At 43.5% G+C, this 17932-nt stretch overlaps 1 protein-coding gene across 23 annotated transcripts in view; it reads right to left on the bottom strand.

Annotated features, from left to right (window-relative positions):
* LOC311111832 (CUGBP Elav-like family member 1) overlaps window positions 1-17932 on the bottom strand; it is a 39709-nt gene that overhangs the window by 9586 nt on the left and 12191 nt on the right. For 20 of the 23 annotated variants that reach the window (XM_084154716.1, XM_084154715.1, XM_084154714.1 and 17 more), the window contains 6 exons: window positions 10497-10684; window positions 8036-8118; window positions 7115-7163; window positions 6807-6941; window positions 6224-6303; window positions 3330-3491 (listed from right to left, as the gene is read on the bottom strand). In XM_084154716.1, the coding sequence (XP_084010842.1) occupies window positions 3330-3491; window positions 6224-6303; window positions 6807-6941; window positions 7115-7163; window positions 8036-8118; window positions 10497-10674 (687 nt within the window). In that variant the 5' untranslated portion in view covers window positions 10675-10684. The remainder of the gene's footprint in view (window positions 1-3329; window positions 3492-6223; window positions 6304-6806; window positions 6942-7114; window positions 7164-8035; window positions 8119-10496; window positions 10685-17932) is intronic. The other 3 variants (XM_084154705.1, XM_084154708.1, XM_084154718.1) reach the window with 1 other exon arrangement.

Here is a 17932-nt window from a genome sequence, read left to right on the forward strand (position 1 = left end):
GTGCAAGAAGGGTCAATGCAGACAGTTAAATAGTTAACCAAATAGCATACCCGGACTATCTATTTAGCAGTCTTATGTCTGGATTTGATTAGAGTTTTGATCGAAAATTCAAGCCCGATGCTACCTGAGCCTGATGAGCCATACATTTAAATGAGCCCTACATTAAAAATAAATCATATAATCCCAAGCCCAAAAAATCCCAAATGATTGTGCCGTTATCCAATACATATGAGATATAGGCGACTGCGCATTACGCACAACAGAAAAACATAAAAGCCCATAGATGTAGCTAAGTACAGAGCATTTGGAAAGTATTCAGACCCCTTCCCTTTTTCCACATTTTGTTACGTTACAGGCTTATTTCAAAAAACAGGTTTTTAGATTTTTTTGCAAATCGATTCAAAATAAAAAAACAGATACCTTATTTACATAAGTATTCAGAACCTTTGCTATGAGACTCAAAATTGAGCTCAGGTGCATCCTGTTTCCATTGATCATCCTTGAGCTGTTTCAACAACTTGATTGGAGTCCACCTGTAAATTCAATTGATTGGACATGATTTGGAAAGGCACACACCTGTCTATATAAGGTCCCACAGTTGACAGTGCATGTCAGAGCAAAAACCAAGCCATGAGGTCTAAGGAATTGTCTGTAGAGCTCCGAGACAGTAATATGTAGAGGAACAGATCTGGGGAAGGGTACCAAAAAACGCCTGCAGCATTGAGGGACCCCAAGAACACAGGGGCCTCCATCAATCTTAAATGGAAGAAGTTTGGAACCACCAAGACTCTTCCTAGGTGGCCGCCCGACCAAACTGAGCAATCGGGGGAGAAGGGCCTTGGTCAGGGAGGTGACCAAGAACCCGATGGTCACTCTGACAGAGCTCAAGAGTTCCTCTGTGGAGATGGGAAAACCTTCCAGAAGGACAACCACCAATCAGGCCTTTATGGTAGAGTGGCCAGACGGAAGCCACTCCTCAGTGAAAAGGCACATGACAGCCCGCTTGGAGTTTGCCAAAAGGCACCTAAAGTACTCTCAGACCATGAGAAACAATGGTCACATCTGGAGGAAACCTGGCACCATCCCTACCGTAAAGCATGGTGGTGGCAGCATCATGCTGTGGGGATGTTTTTCAGCAGCAGGGACTGGGAGACTAGTAAGGATTGAGGGAAAGATGAACGGAGCAAAGTACAGAGAGATCCTTGATGAAAACCAGCTCCAGAGTGCTCAGGACCTCAGACTGGGGCGAAGGTTCACCTTCCAACAGGACAACGACCCTAAACACACAGCCAAGACAACGCAGGAGTGGCTGAATGTCCTTGAGTGGCCCAGCCAGAGCCCAGCTTCACCCTGATCGAACCCCTCTGGAGAGTCCTGAAAATAGCTGTGCAGCAACGCTCCCCATCCAACCTGACAGAGCTTGAGAGGATCTGCAGAGAAGAATGGGAGAAACTCCCCAAATACAGGTGTGCTAAGCATCATACCCAAGAAGACTCAAGGCTGTAATTGCTGCCAAAGGTGCTTCAACAAAGTACTGGGTAAAGGGTCTGAAAATGTGATATTTCATTTTATTTATTTTTTATACATAAATTAGCCAACATAAAAAAAAAAAACCTGTTTATGCTTTGTCATTTTGGGGTATTGTGTGTAGATTGATGAGGGGGGAAAAAACTATTTAATCCATTTTAGAATAAGGCTGTAACGTAACAAAATTTGGAAAAAGTCAAGGGGTCTGAATACTTTCCGAATGCACTGTATATGTGCGTGTGTATTATATATATCTTGAACGGGATTATCTATTTTGGATGCAATTTGAATGGAATTGGTAGGCAACAATTGATGGAGAGAGGGAGAGACAGCTCACGCATGCTCTAATTCAAGGCAACAATATTCGAGTGATAGGCTGTTTTAAAAAACTCTGCAGCTTCAATAACAACATATTTACAATAAAACAATAAGGTGACCCCGAAAGCCAGATGTAAATTAGACATGCATTCGGTCTTTATATTACTGTAGCATAGGCTATGCTGCAGTAAATGTAGGCCTACCTGTCACAAGAAAAAAGATACCATGATGAGATGATAGGTCTACATGCATTGTGAACTGCGCTCCATACTGAGATGGGCTGTCTGTCCCCAACATAAGCGTTGATGATTGATCATGCAGAGAGCAGAGAGAAGACCGCAGAGAAGCAAGATTTAGACATTGAATATAATTTAACAGTTCCATTTCATGTCATGCTGTTGATATAAATAATTTATGATAATTTACCGGTTTCTCGCAGTTATTTATCCCAGGAAAAGGGAGTGGTTTTGGGCAGTAAATCTCAATAACCGGGTTCCCGCCATTCAACCCTAATCGGTACCGCTTGCCGTGCGGTAGCAGAGAGAACAGTCTATGACTTGGGTGGCTGGAGTCTTTTCTAGGGCCTTCCTCTGACACGCCTGGTATAAAGGTCCTGGATGGCAGGGAGCTCGGCCGCAGTGATGTACTGGGCCGTACGCACTACCCTCTGTAGCGCCTTGCGGTTGGATGCCAAGCAGTTGCCATACCAAGCGGTGCTGCAGGCAGTCAAGATGCTCAATGGTGCAGCTGTAGGATTTTTTGAGGATCTGAGGGCCCATGCCAAATATTTTCAGCCTCCTGAGGGGGAAGAGGCGTTGTCGTGCCGTCTTCACGACTGCGTTGGTGTGTGGACCATGATAACTCCTTAGTGATGTGGACACCGAGGAACTTGAAGCTCTCGAACCACTCCACTACTGCCCCATCGATGTGGATGGGGGCGTGTTCGGCCCTCCGTTTCCTGTAGTCCACGATCAGCTCCTTTGTCTTGCCGGCTTTGAGGGAGAGGTTGTTTACCTGGCACCACACTGCGAACTCAATATACTTTTAAATCATTAAAACCGAATCGAAACTGTGTAGAAATGATATTGGACCTACATTCAATTTTGAAGCCGATGAAATAACACATTTTCAGTGCGTCCCTCCGGACCTCTATGTAGACCGGATGCGGCCCCCGGGGAAAAATGTGTTTGACACCCCTGATCTAGAGACTGTCTAAACCAGTCTGCCCAACAGCAGTGCACTTTAATGTGTCCCAGCTGTAACCCTCATCTTTCTAGAACAAACCTCAGATTGTAGCCAATTGCAGCCCAAACCTTAATTTGCTTGCAAACACAAACAAGCTAAGCTTTGTCCTGAATTCCTAACTCTGGAAATTTTAACCTAAAAATCAGTCAATTTCTAAACTGGAACATTAACAAGGGCTTGAAGCCACGGGCCTTTCCAAAACTCTGCTGTGGATCGTGCAGGAGGAGGTGGTCACTTACTGCCAGATACTGTGGGCCCAGAGAGTTGAGCCCGGTCAGATTCCCCCACATTGAGGCAGCGTTGAGCTGCTGCATCTGCTGCTGAAGCTGCTGGGCGATGCGCTTCTGCTCCTTGTCCTTCTGCGTGTCGGCAAACTTAACTACGATGGGAGACGAGCAGCCCTAAAAAGTCGGGACAGACAACAAATGGTGTCATTTGAAAACTATCTTCGATATTCCTCTAGCACGATAACAGCAATTTCAAAATGGCATTACTTGAGTAATGGGCCCTTTAGCCAACCGATCATATACAGTTGAAGTCGGAAGTTTACATACACTTAGGTTGGAGTCATTAAAACTCGTTTTCCAACCACTCCACAAATTTCTTGTTAACAAACTATAGTTGGTTAGGACATCTACTTTGTGCATGACACAAGTAATTTTTCCAACAATTGTTTACAGACAGATTATTTCACTTATAATTCACTGTATCACAATTCCAGTGGGTCAGAAGTTGACTTTGCCACTAAACAGCTTGGAAAATTCCAGAAAATTATCTCATGGCTTTAGAAGCTTCTGATAGGCTAATTGACATAATTTGAGTCAATTGGAGGTGTACCTGTGGATGTATTTCAAGGCCTACCTTCAAACTCAGTGCCTCTTTGCTTGACATCATGGGAAAATCAAAAGAAATCAGCAAAGGCCTCAGAAAAAAATGTGTGGACCTCCACAAGTCTGGTTCACCCTTCGGAGCAATTTCCAAATGCCTGAAAGTACCACATTCATCTGTACAAACTATAGTACGCAAGTATAAACACCATGGGACCACGCAGCCATCATACCGCTCAGGAAGGAGACGCGTTCTGTCTCCTAGAGATTAACGTACTTTGGTGCGAAAAGTGCAAATCAATCCCAGAACAACAGCAAAGGACCTTGTGAAGATGCTGGAGGAAACAAGTATCTATATCCACAGTAAAACGAGTCCTATATCGACATAACCTGAAAGGCCGCTCAGCAAGGAAGAAGCCACTGCTCCAAAACCGCCATAAAAAAGCCAGACAACGGTTTGCAACTGCACATGGGGACAAAGATCGTACTTTTTGGAGAAATGTCCTCTGGTCTGATGAAACAAAAATAGAACTGTTTGGCCATAATGACCATCGTTATGTTTGGAGGAAAAAGGGTGCAGCTTGCTAGCCGAAGAACACCATCCCAACCGTGAAGCACGGGGGTGGCAGCATCATGCTGTCGGGGTGCTTTGCTGCAGGAGGGACTGGTGCACTTCACAAAATAGATGGCATCATGAGGAAGGAAAATTATGTGGATATAATGAAGCAACATCTCAAGACATCAGTCAGGAAGTTAAAGCTTGGTCGCGAATGGGTCTTCCAAATGGACAATGACCCCAAGCATACTTCCAAAGTTGTGGCAAAATGGCTTAAGGACAACAAAGTCAAGGTATTGGAGTGGCCATCACAAAGCCCTGACCTCAATCCTATAGAAAATTTGTGGGCAGAACTGAAAAAGCGTGTGCGAGCAAGGAGGCCTACAAACCTGACTCAGTTACACCAGCTCTGTCAGGAGGAATGGGCCAAAATTCACCCAAGTTATTGTGGGAAGCTTGTGGAAGGCTACCCGAAACGTTTGACCCAAGTTAAACAATTTAAAGGCAATGCTACCAAATACTAATTGAGTGCATGTAAACTTCTGACCCACTGGGAATGTGATGAAAGAAATAAAAGCGGAAATAAAATCACTCTACTATTATTCTGACATTTTCACATTCTTAAAATAAAGTGGTGATCCTAACTGACCTAAGACAGGGAATTTTTACTAGGATTAAATGTCAGGAATTGTGAAAAACTGAGTTTAAATGTATTTGGCTAAGGTGTATGTAAACTTCCGACTTCAACTGTAAGCAAGGCAGAGGATAACAGCAGGTTATGTTTTACTGAACAAAAATATAAACGCAACATGCAACAAGTTCTAAGATTTTACTGAGTTGTAGTTCATAGAAATCAGACAATTGAAATGCATTTATTAGGCCCTAATCTATGGATTTCACATGACCTGGAATACAGACATGCATCTGTTGGTCACGGACACCTTAAAAAATGGTAGGGGCGTCGATCAGAAAAACAGTCAGTATCTGGTGTGACCACCATTTGCCTCATGCAGCGCGACACATCTCCTTCGCATAGAGTTGATCAGGCTGTTGATTATGGCCTGTGGAATGTTGTCTCACTCCTCTTCAATGGCTGTGCGATGTTTCTGGATATTGGCGGGAAGACGCTGATGCACACATCAATCCAGAGCATCCCAAACATGCTCAACGGGTGACGTCTGGTGAGTATGCAGGCCATGGAAGAATTGGGCCATTTTCAACTTCCAGGAATTGTGTACAGATCCTTGTGACATGGGGCCATGCATTATTATGCTGAAACATGAGGTGATGGCGGTGGATGAATGGCACGACAATGGGCCTCAGGATCTCGTCACGGTATCTCTGTGCATTCAAACTGACATCTATAAAATTCAATTTTGTTCATTGTCCGTAGCTAATGCCTGCCCATACCATAATCTGTGGTGTTGTGTGACAAAACTACACATTTCGAAATTGCCTTTTATTGTCCCCAGTACAAGGTGCACCTGTGTAATGATCATGCTGTTTAATCAGCTTCTTGATATACCACACCTGTCAGGTGGATGGATTATCTTGGCAAAGGAGAAATGCTAACAAAGCTGTCCACACATTTTTAGAGAAATAATATTTTTGTGCGTATGGAACATTTCTGGGATCTTTTATTTCAGCTCATGAAACATGGGACCAACACTTTACATGTTCCGTTTATATTTTTGTTCAGTGTAGATTCTCTGTTTCCGAGTGATGGGAGGTGTGCAGGTTCAATGCTTACCTCCATAGTTTGTGATTGGTGCATCGATTTGATTGTTGACTGTGCCATCTGCCTTGCTGTAAAAGTGATAAACGCACAACCTGCAGAAGGGGAACAACTCGTAAATGGTTGACATACACGGTCCTGACTCCTGACAGCATTTAGAAACAGATCATGGAAAGCATACAGCCCAGATTGCAGCATGTTATGGAGTCTGGTAAGTTCTTGATTTAGTTAAACAGCCCCCAAAAAACACACTTGGAACAGTGTCAAACCGATATTTGGATCATCAATTACTAGAACTTAGTCAATATGCTACATCTAGAATGTTCAAGTGATGACCTTGAGATTTCACATTTTCTGTGAAAGGATTTGTATGGAAGAGGACAAACGAGAGTAATGACTTATCACCCATCTGTTTGCAACTATTTTAGAGTGAGTGTGTGGGAGTGTATGTACCGCATGTAGAGAGATTAATGTTAAAACAATGACTAGTCCTCATAGTATAACTGATAGAGTAAATGTGTATGTGTGTTTGGGTGCGTCTTGTTGAAGGTGTGTGTGGATGATGATGAGGATGAAAGGTGAACTGAATCTGCCTCACCACGGCTCAGTCCATCCGGCCCACGTAGTATTCTACATTCCTCAATCTGTCCGTACGGCGAGAACATAAGTCTGATGTCATTCTCATTACACTTTTTCGATATCATTCCTATGAACAACTTCCTGTCTTCCACCGCTGAATAAGACAATGAAGAAGAAAAGGTTGTTTCATCAAACAATGAGTAACACTGCATTAGAGACAACATACAACAACAAGGGCAGCTTCTAAGAGATAGGGCTTCAACATAAAAACAAATTACCACACCATCCAACAGTCTCCCCTGCCTGCAGAGATGTAGCTATACTCACCATTATTCTTCTCACTGTCAGCTGGCTTCATCTGAATGGGGTGATGCATCTGGTGAGGAAAGACATTGAATTTAAAGGAAGCAAGAAGCGCTGACAGAGACTGCCTTGGTAGGTTTAAATGAATATGTGTGGTTGGCATCTCTAGGGCCCTATAAAATCTGCGATGCGGAGAACGCAGACGGAATCCAGACATTAAAACGGAATTCAACAATATTGTATTGAACTTAGCAGGGAATCAATTAATTGTATTGAAAATTATTTACATTTGCACAAGTTTATCATAAGACATGAACAGAATGCATCAGTGATGCGCATTTCCTTCAACTTCCTGAAGAGGCAACGAGAATTCCCCCTGACTGTATGTGCGGTGTTCTGGTAGATGGAAAGGCTTTCCCAAAAACCTTCTCAATTAAATGTTAACTACAAAGTAGCCTATGCTTACCTGGCAGAATGAGAATATTATTTGCATCAATCCAGTATTTGTTTTGTAAACTATCATCACGTGCTCTCCAAAAACAGCTAAACCTCTCGCTAGGTGCCACTGGAATTAAAAGGGTAAATACAACACAAAAGATCCAGACCTCAAAATCAGTCTCCTGATGTGGTTTAACCATTGTTGTGGACTTAGAAAACAACTAAATGGGATGTTCTATTTAAAGAAGGATGATTTTGAGAGGGAAAACCTGACAAAAAACAGCAGGAAATGGAAACCTGGAAAAACTAAATGGAGAAAACGGAATTTGGGGAAAAACTAAACGTAATCAGGAAAAAAATACAACCGATTTTATAGGGCCCTACATCTCTCGAGATAAAAGCTGAACAGCAGTACTGACTGTTGTTGTACTACAATCTGGCAAGCTACCCAATACTTTGCCTATTCGATTTACTGAGGAAGTTAAAACGTCTACCAAACCTACTCACCCCTGGAAGAATTTTCATGTTGTGAAGGGCATTTTGTGCTTCCAATGCTGATTTGCGAGTGTAATATGTTATGAAACAACAACCTGTTTGGAATGGGGATATAGACTGTTGTTAGACAAGGTAAATGTTACTCAATTACAAAATGACATTGATAGAGTATTGGTGGGCCATCTATGCCTCCTTTATTAAAAAGGCTAAGGCTGCGTGACCGAAGGTAACCACCCCAGTCCCCGCCGGCAGCCTCTTCCCCAGAGCTAAAGAACACATTCTGTACATGTGTTACTTTACGCACACATCCCCCTCCCTTCACGTTTCTCTCCCTCTTCTGAACCCTTCCTATCAACCAATTGATCGACATCATGTAGGCTAGCCTACATCCGAGTCTCATATTTCTGAACAGCTGATATAAAAACCTGAGACTTGAACAAACATTCCCAAAATATATATATATTTTGTAGGCTAATTTAGGATGATGTAGGCTACAACCTTCTCGGTCTGTTGTAAATAAGGATATTGCAGTAGCACAAGTAGGGCGCGGTCAACACATTGCACTGGAGTAAAAACTACAGTGGGGAGAACAAGTATTTGATACACTGCCGATTTTGCAGGTTTTCCTACTTACAAAGCATGTAGAGGTCTGTAATTTTTATCATAGGTACACTTCAACTGTGAGAGACGGAACCTAAAACAAAAATCCAGAAAATCACATTGTATGCTTAAGTAATTAATTTGCATTTTATTGCATGACATAAGTATTTGATACATCAGAAAAGCAGAACTTAATATTTGGTACAGAAACCTTTGTTTGCAATTACAGAGATCATACGTTTCCTGTAGGTCTTGACCAGGTTTGAACACACTGCAGCAGGGATTTTGGCCCACTCCTCCATACAGACCTTCTCCAGATCCTTCAGGTTTTGGGGCTGTCGCTGGGCAATACGGACTTTCAGCTCCCTCCAAAGAGTTTCTATTGGGTTCAGGTCTGGAGACTGGCTAGGCTCCTTAGTTGCCCTGGCTGTGTGTTTCGGGTCGTTGTCATGCTGGAAGACCCAGCCACGACCCATCTTCAGTGCTCTTACTGAGGGAAGGAGGTTGTTGGCCAAGATCTCGCAATACATGGCCCCATCCATCCTCCCCTCAATACGGTGCAGTCATCCTGTCCCCTTTGCAGAAAAGCATCCCCAAAGAATGATGTTTCCACCTCTATGCTTCACGGTTGGGATGGTGTTCTTGGGTTTGTACTCATCCTTCTTCTTCCTCCAAACACGGTGAGTGGAGTTTAGACCAAAAAGCTCTATTTTTGTCTCATCAGACCACATGACCTTCTCCCATTCCTCCTCTGGATCATCCAGATGGTCATTGGCAAACTTCAGACGGGCCTGGACATGTGCTGGCTTGAGCAGGGGGACCTTGCGTGCGCTGCAGGATTTTAATCCATGACAGCGTAGTGTGTTACTAATGGTTTTCTTTGAGACTGTGGTCCCAGCTCTCTTCAGGTCTTTGACCAGGTCCTGCCGTGTAGTTCTGGGCTGATCCCTCACCTTCCTCATGATCATTGATGCCCCACGAGGTGAGATCTTGCATGGAGCCCCAGACCGAGGGTGATTGACCGTCATTTTGAACTTCTTCCATTTTCTAATAATTGCGCCAAAAGTTGTTGCCTTCTCACCAAGCTGCTTGCCTATTGTCCTGTAGCCCATCCCAGTCTTGTGCAGGTCTACAATTGTATCCCTGATGTCCTTACACAGCTCTCTGGTCTTGGCCATTGTGGAGAGGTTGGAGTCTGTTTGATTGAGTGTGTGGACAGGTAACGAGTTCAAACAGGTACAGTTAATACAGGTAATGAGTGGAGAACAGGAGGGCTTCTTAAATAAAAACTAACAGGTCTGTGAGAGCCGGAATTCTTACTGGTTGGTAGGTGATCAAATACTTATGTCATGCAATAAAATGCAAATTAATTACTTAAAAATCATACAATGTGATTCCGTCTCTCACAGTTGAAGTGTACCTATGATAAAAATTACAGACCTCTACATGCTTTGTAAGTAGGAAAACCTGCAAAATCGGCAGTGTATCAAATACTTGTTCTCCCCACTGTATCTGCGTTTTAACCACAAATAACATACATCTGTTAAAAAACTGAAAAAAGAACACTACCATTTTGACTGCCCATCTTCCTCCAGCTAAGCCAATGTTTGCAATGATGATGAAAAAAAAGAACATTAAATCGCTGTTTAGACTGCCTGTCTGAGTTCTGCTTGTTTGATATGCTGCGGCAGCGGTGGGAGTAGTAAAGTAGAGAATCCCGCAAATACACAGGTTGTTTAGCTATCGAGAAGAGGATTCCAGAGAATTCAGCAACACAGCCAATACATATAAAAAAAGGCAGGGAATTCTGGATAGGGTGAGGGGGGAAGTGTAATGGACACCTCTTGTGAAGAACTCAATACAGCACTGTCACCTTTGCTCTGTGGGGGGTTTTGACTCCTGTCACGCAACACATTGATTTCGTAGACGGCGCCGTAAGGCTCAAAAAGCTCCCGCAGCTGTTCCTCTGCCCAGGACCGTGGGATCTGGCCAACGAACATCTTGATAGCATCGATGTCGGGCTGGTCCGGGTGGTCCAGGGTCCCGTTCATCTTCTTTGCCCTGAGAGAGAAAGAAGAGAACGGTTGTTATAATATGGCTACATGATGTGAACTTAGGCAACAGAAGCTACATTTACAAGCAGTCTTCCCCAGTGGTACATTAAATATGTCCCTGCTGGAAATAACATATTTGCATAATACACTAAGCAGCTGGAAGCTCCACAAAATGGCATCTTTCGAGCAAAGGCTGTTTTGCAGAAAGGTACAATCATGTGTAGACTATTTCAGTAGCACTGCATAACTTGTAGTCAAGTAAAGTTGTTAATAAGTGTCAGTTGAAAGAGCTGCCATGTGACTGAGGAAACATTCTAACATGCATACAAAAACATACAGCACCAAATGCATACTACCAGCAGAGAATTGACCTATGCAACTAAGACCAATAGCTCTAAAGAGAAGGATCTTGAATGTGAAGTTTGTTTTGGGGGATCTGATCATTCATAACCAAACAATGATTCATCTCATGCAATATTGAAGGCTGCACAGAACAAAACAGGAAAATAATACTAGTCTACATCAAGTCCATCCTTGTCAAATCCATAATGTGTATGAATTCATATAAAAGCCATTTAATTTTTGCAGGGAGGTGACCAAGAACCAGATGGTCACTCTGACAGAGCTCCGGAGTTCCTCTGTGGAGATGGGAGAACCTTCCAGATGGACAACCATCTCTGCAGCATTCCACCAATCAGGCCTTTATGGTAGAGTGGCCAGACGGAAGCCACTCCTCAGTAAAAGGCACATGACAGCCCGCTCTCAATTTGCCAAATGGCACCTAAAGGAATCTCGGACCATGAGAAACAAGATTCTCTGGTCCGATGCAACCAAGATTGAACTCTTTGGCCTGAATGCCAAGCGTCACATCTGGGGGAAACCACGCACCGCTCATAACCTGGCCGATACCATCCCTACGGTGAAGCATGGTGGAGGCAGCATCCTGCTGTGGGGATGTTCTTCAGCGGCAGGGACTGGGAGACTAGTCTGGATCGAGGGAAAGATGAACAGAGCAAAGTACAGAGAGATCCTTGATGAAAACCTGCTCCAGAGCGCTCAGGACCTCAGACTGGGGCGAAGGTTCACCTTCCAACAGGACAACGACCCTAAGCACACAGCCAAGACAACGCAGGAGCGGCTTCGGGACAAGTCTCTGAATGTCCTTGAGTGGCCCAGCCAAAGCCGGACTTGAACACGATCGAACATCTCTGGAGAGACCTGAAAATAGCTGTGCAGCGACACTCCCCATCCAATCTGACAGCACTTGAGAGGATCTGCAGAGAAAATGGGAGAAACTCCCCAAATACAGGTGTGCCAAGCTTGTAGCATCATACCCAAGAAGTCTCTAGGCTGTAATCACTGCCAAAGGTGCTTCAACAAAGTACTGAGTAAAGGGGCTGAATAATTATGTAAATGTACTTCAGTTTATTATTTTTGTTACATTTGCAAAAATGTCTAAAAACCAGTTTTTGCTTTGTGATTATGGGGTATTGTGTGTAGATTGATGAGGGGGGGGAAACAATTGAATCCATTTTAGAATAAGGCTGTAACGTAATAAAATGCGGAAAAAGTCAAGGGGTCTGAATACTTTCCGAACGCACTGTATCTTATACCTATTAAGTGAACTTTCTCAAATGTGCCAAATCAATTCCCTCCAGTTGTTTATTTGGTTTGCATACTTGCTAGCCAAGTGGCTATTGCAAGATCAAGCTTCCGAGTCTTGGTAACAGCAGAGACAATCCCCTCCTTGATTAAGATATCTGTTGTCTAATATTTGTTTTGTGCGTGCAGAAAACTGTGAGTAGACTTTTAAGATAGCCTAGCGTTTAGAGCGTTGGGCCAGTAAGTGAAAGGTTGCTGGTTCGAATACCCGAGCTGCCAAGGTGAAAAATCTGTAGATGTGCCTTTGAGCAAGGCACTAACCTTAATTTGCTCTAGGGGCGCCGTACTACTATGGCTGACCCTGTAAAACACCACATTTCACTGCACCTATCTGGTGTATGTGACCCCCCAAAAATACATATTTTTTGGTCTGTCCTTGCAATTAGTTTATGTTCACATGCCCTCGTTAGCGCTTACCTAATATACGCTATTTGGAATTCCTTAGTAATTGTTAGCAACTTGTTAGCATTTTGGCAACATACTTTTTTTTTGGGGGGGGGGGGGGGTTACATTTGAAAACAACAATTGCGCCCCTTGTGTGCATCACCGGTAATACAGTATACAACGGTATGGCACAGGCAAGGTAGTAAGGTATGAAAATATGGATACCGCCCAACCCTAAGCTCTAACCATTAGGTCAACCCTGCTTTAGTTAAAAATGTATGACAATAACTGGTAGTAGCCTATTTATTCACTTCACATTAACCCACTCTAAAGCCCTAATGTGTATGTTACATCTAAGCTAAGCTAAAATGAAAAGATCTTTAAAAGTAAAAACACAAGATCAACAAATAATAAGCTACAACCTTTCCTAATGATTTCTCTGTAGAGAAATTGACAGATAACCATGGCAAAATATGTAGTCCACAGTATGCATAAACTTCAGCCAAACATACTTGTTTTAAAGCCTCTGACATGTACAATAACTACTGATTGTAAGTCGATCTGGATAAAAGCGGCTGCTAACTTATAAAAATGTAACTGCACTGCATACGGAATACAGGCTCTGAACCATTATGGGGGACACTTGGGGAGTATGCACCTGTTAAACTCACTCTTCTACCGTTTTCCCATCCAACACCTACATATCAAATTTAAAAGCACCACATTTTGGACTGGAACATTATGGCAAGCACAAAAATGTCAAGTCACATGCTGGGACCAAACTACAGATCAAGAAATGGAGCATCAGTCTATACAGCTGAAAATACAGGGCTGAATACAATGTGGAACCAATATAACAAACATGTAAAATTAAAGCCCCCCCCCCCCAACATGACACCAAAACGAATGTAAAAATAAATAAACCTCAAATCCATTTCTGAAAAGCACTTTAAAAACATATTCCGTACAAGCAATAGGCTATTAACCCATTGCTAAAAAAAGAAGAAGGAAAAACTACTTACACAGGACTAGAATTCAAAGAGCAATGGTCCACCATCATCTCAGGCAAAAAATCCAGTTTAAAAGAAGCCATCTTTTTGGGTATCTTCCCTTTTCCAAAGTAAAAAATAAAGAAACTCGATCACACTTTTTCACGTCAAGATACACTGCAAACCACTAGAGCCTGCTCAGAAACTGTTCTTCAAGAGTGTGAACTTGTGTAAAGAAGCATAAGAGAGGCTACTGTGGGAAAACTATGGTGAAACCACATGAAGGCTGATCCAAAACTACGAGAAGTAACAAAAAATGGTAAAGAACCAACAACTTCAATTAATTGGACAACGGTGAAACTTTGAACCAGAGTAGAACACACAACAAATCCCCACTGTCCAAAAAACTGGGTCTAGATTAACAGAAGAGTAGGCAGGCCACTAAAAGCTGTGGCCCCGGGTGCCACAAAGAAAGTGCTGATGGGCTGGGGCTTTTTGTGAGCATTTCTCTTAGCCAAGCAGAACTGGGTGCAGCGTCAGATAAATAGTGTGTCAGATTGATGCTGATAAGGGCGAGTGACTGTCCGGAATGAATGGGGAACGGGAGCGAGCTGGTAATCCCTGCACTAATATGAGGCTGGGGAGACAATCAGGTTCCGGCACTGGGACTCGGTCACCCTGTTGTTCTGTGGCAGTGAGGAGGGGAGGTGGGTGGGAGGGAGGGCTGGGTCATATGACATTGGTCGCATTAACTCCCACCCTAACCCCCTGAACTTATACAAGCCACAGGCATGGCAGCGAACACATAAACAAGGAGGGCAACCTGTGTAAACAACCTGGGCAGTGGATGGCTCTATAAACTTGCCCTTTCTTTTGTTGCACAATCACAACAACCAGAGGGGTTTCAAAACCACTATTACGATTTATTACGCCCTACAGCAAACACTGCTTTCAAGCTTTCTTGATCATTTCTATACAATGTCAGGTTACATGCTGGGTCAATTAGGGATACAAAATGCCAGCCAGTACAAAATGCCAATTGATATATTCCGTGTGACTAACATATTTCAGTTAATTACTATAGCTCCCGCCTTGGGCCAATCAGTGTCATTTTGTAAATGCCAGACCTCTATGGGAAGACGCATTATTCACCCAAGTTTCCTCAAAATCGGCCCAGTGCGGTCTGAGATATAACATGTGGGAATGTTCCAAGTTTGCTGGAAAGCATGCACGCACACAAGCGTTTGATGAAAGTACTGTCTATGAGGGAACATTATGTGATATTTACATTTACATTTGAGTCATTTAGCAGACGCTCTTATCCAGAGCGACATACAGTTAGTGAGTGCATAAATTTTTCATACTGGCTTTTCCCATGCTTGTTCAATGAACCATAAACAATTAATGAACATGCACCTGTGGAACGGTCGTTAAGACACTAACAGCTTACAGACATTAGGCAATTAAAGTCACAGTTATGAAAACTTAGGACACTAAAGAGGCCTTTCTACTGACTCTGAAAAACACCAAAAGAAAGATGCCCAGGGTCCCTGCTCATCTGCGTGAATGTGCCTTAGGCATGCTGCAAGGAGGCATGAGGACTGCAGATGTGGCCAGGGCGATAAATTGCAATGTCCGTACTGTGAGACGCTGAAGACAGCGCTACAGGGAGACAGGACGGACAGCTGATCGTCCTCGCAGTGGCAGACCACAACAACACCTGCACAGAATCGGTACATCCAACATCCCACCTGCGGGACAGGTACAGGATGGCAACAACAACTGCCCGAGTTACACCAGGAACGCACAATCCCTCCATCAGAGCTCAGACTGTCCGCAATAGGCTGAGAGAGGCTGGACTGAGGGCTTGTAGGCCTGTTGTAAGGCAGGTCCTCACCAGACATCACTGGCAACAACGTTGCTTATGGGCACAAACCCACCGTCGCTGGACCAGACAGGACTGGCAAAAAGTGCTCTTCACTGACGAGTCGTGGTTTTGTCTCACCAGGGGTGATGGTCGGATTCGCGTTTACTCTGGAGCGGGATCGATTTGGAGGTGGAGGGTCCGTCATGGTCTGGGGCGGTGTGTCACAGCATCATCGGACTGAGCTTGTTGTCATTAAAGGCAATCTCAATGCTGTGCATTACAGGGAAGACATCCTCCTCCCTCATGTGGTACCCTTCCTGCAGGCTCATCCTGACATGACCCTCCAGCATGACAATGCCACCAGCCATACTGCTCATTCTGTGCGTGATTTTCTGCAAGCAGTCAATGCACAACAATTCTTGCAATCGCGAAAACAGACGTTTTAATGGCCTTTGTTGAAAAGAGGGGGATCCCAGCATTCCATTCCTACTTTATTTATTTCTCAATTCCTAACTATGCCAAACTGCACAATTTTAAACCCTGTGTTTTTAGCAGCAGTGCAATTCCCTGCAAATGCATAGGGGAGAGTGGGGCTAATTGTAACATGGGTCAATTGTAGGGTAAAACGCCATCCTCTCTCCCTCCCCTCCCGGAGGACCTGAGCCCTAGGATCATGCCTCAGGACTACCTGGCCTGATGACTCCTGGCTGTCCCCAGCCCACTTGGTCATGGTGCTGCTCCAGTTTCAACTGCTCTGCCTGCGGAACCCTGACCTGTTCACCTTGTCCCGGACCTGCTGTTTTCGACTCTCTCTCTCTCTACCGCACCTGCTGTCTCGACCGCTGAATGCTCGGCTATGAAAAGCCAACTGACACTTACTCCTGAGGTACTGACCTGTTGCACCCTCTACAACCACTGTGATTATTATTTGACCCTGCTGGTCATCTATGAATGTTTGAACATCTTGAAGAACAATCTGGCCTTAATGGCCATGTACTCTTATAATCTCCACCCGGTACAGCCAGAAGAGGACTGGCCACCCCTCAGAGCCTGGTTCCTCCCTAGGTTTCTTCCTAGGTTCCTGCCTTTCTAGGGAGTTTTTCCTAGCCACCGTGCTTCTACATCTGCATTGCTTGCTGTTTGAGATTTTAGGCTGGGTTTCTGTATAGCACTTTGTGACATCTGCTGATGTAAAAAGGGCTTTATAAATAAATGTGATTGATTGATTGACACAAATTGTGAGTAGACAGATGACATTTTTTGCTGAGCAAAAGTTGTGGCAACCAGGGAAAGTATTGGAGGAAAAAATTGTGACATGAAGTGGTTTCTGTGAGAAGTACAGGCAGGGGGCGTGTTACCCCAAGTTACCCTAACAGGTTGGCCTACATTATATTCACTGTTTATGCAAAACATTTTTAGATATAAAATTAATCAATAGGATGCGAACTAGTTAAAATATCACATTTGGAACCTGGCAAATGATTAGCCCAATAAGGATAAATGCAGATACGCAACCCCATGCTTCAGCCTATTTATTTATAGTTTATTTATGCTGCATCAGTTGGGCTACAGGTGATAATGCTTATTGCTAATAGCATTCCCCATAATATGGACCATGCATAGGCTATATGCATGGTCCAATATGTAAAAATAATTTAACAATATGTTATTGGGCTCATTTCTAGAAGTGGAAATTATATTTTAGATGGTGTCAGCATAATTTAATTTTTTATTCATTTTGGAGTAGAATATCCTTTTAAAAATGTCACCTGAGCTTCTCAGTCCTTCTACATAAAAATTATCTGGGGTAAATACTGGGCCCCCAAAACAAGGGACCCCACTTCAACAGTTTTAGGTGGAAATCAGCTTTGAAATCAGCATATTTTGCGTTATGGTTATCAATTGATGTTAGCTTCAGCTGTAAGCTACCTGTACCTTCTCGCATTGTAAAGTGTTCTAGCCTGTATGGACATTGTTTTGCAAACAGTAATTAACAGTTTCGTGCCTCGCACTATAAGGGGGACATCGGCTGTGCAGATAACAGTTAATCCGAGAGACACATTTGACACAAGTACCGAAACAAAAAATTCCAGTACCGAACCGTTTTTCATGTTCTAGTATTGAAAAGGTACAGAAGTTTCAGTATACCGTGCAACACTAGTGTCTACATTATAGAATAGCAGATGCAGGAGTCATTTTCCAAAATGTTTGCTCAAAATATCCTGAGGCCTTCCAACTTTAGAATCTTGATACACTACCATGCTTCACATGCAATTCTTAACCACTCCTTGTAGGCCCAACTAGTATGTATTACTATAGTGTCCTCTACTGCATTTCAGCACCAGAATTAGCC

The sequence above is a fragment of the Coregonus lavaretus genome (assembly GCF_964263955.1).
Source record: "Coregonus lavaretus genome assembly, chromosome: 37".
NCBI lineage: Eukaryota > Metazoa > Chordata > Actinopteri > Salmoniformes > Salmonidae > Coregonus > Coregonus lavaretus.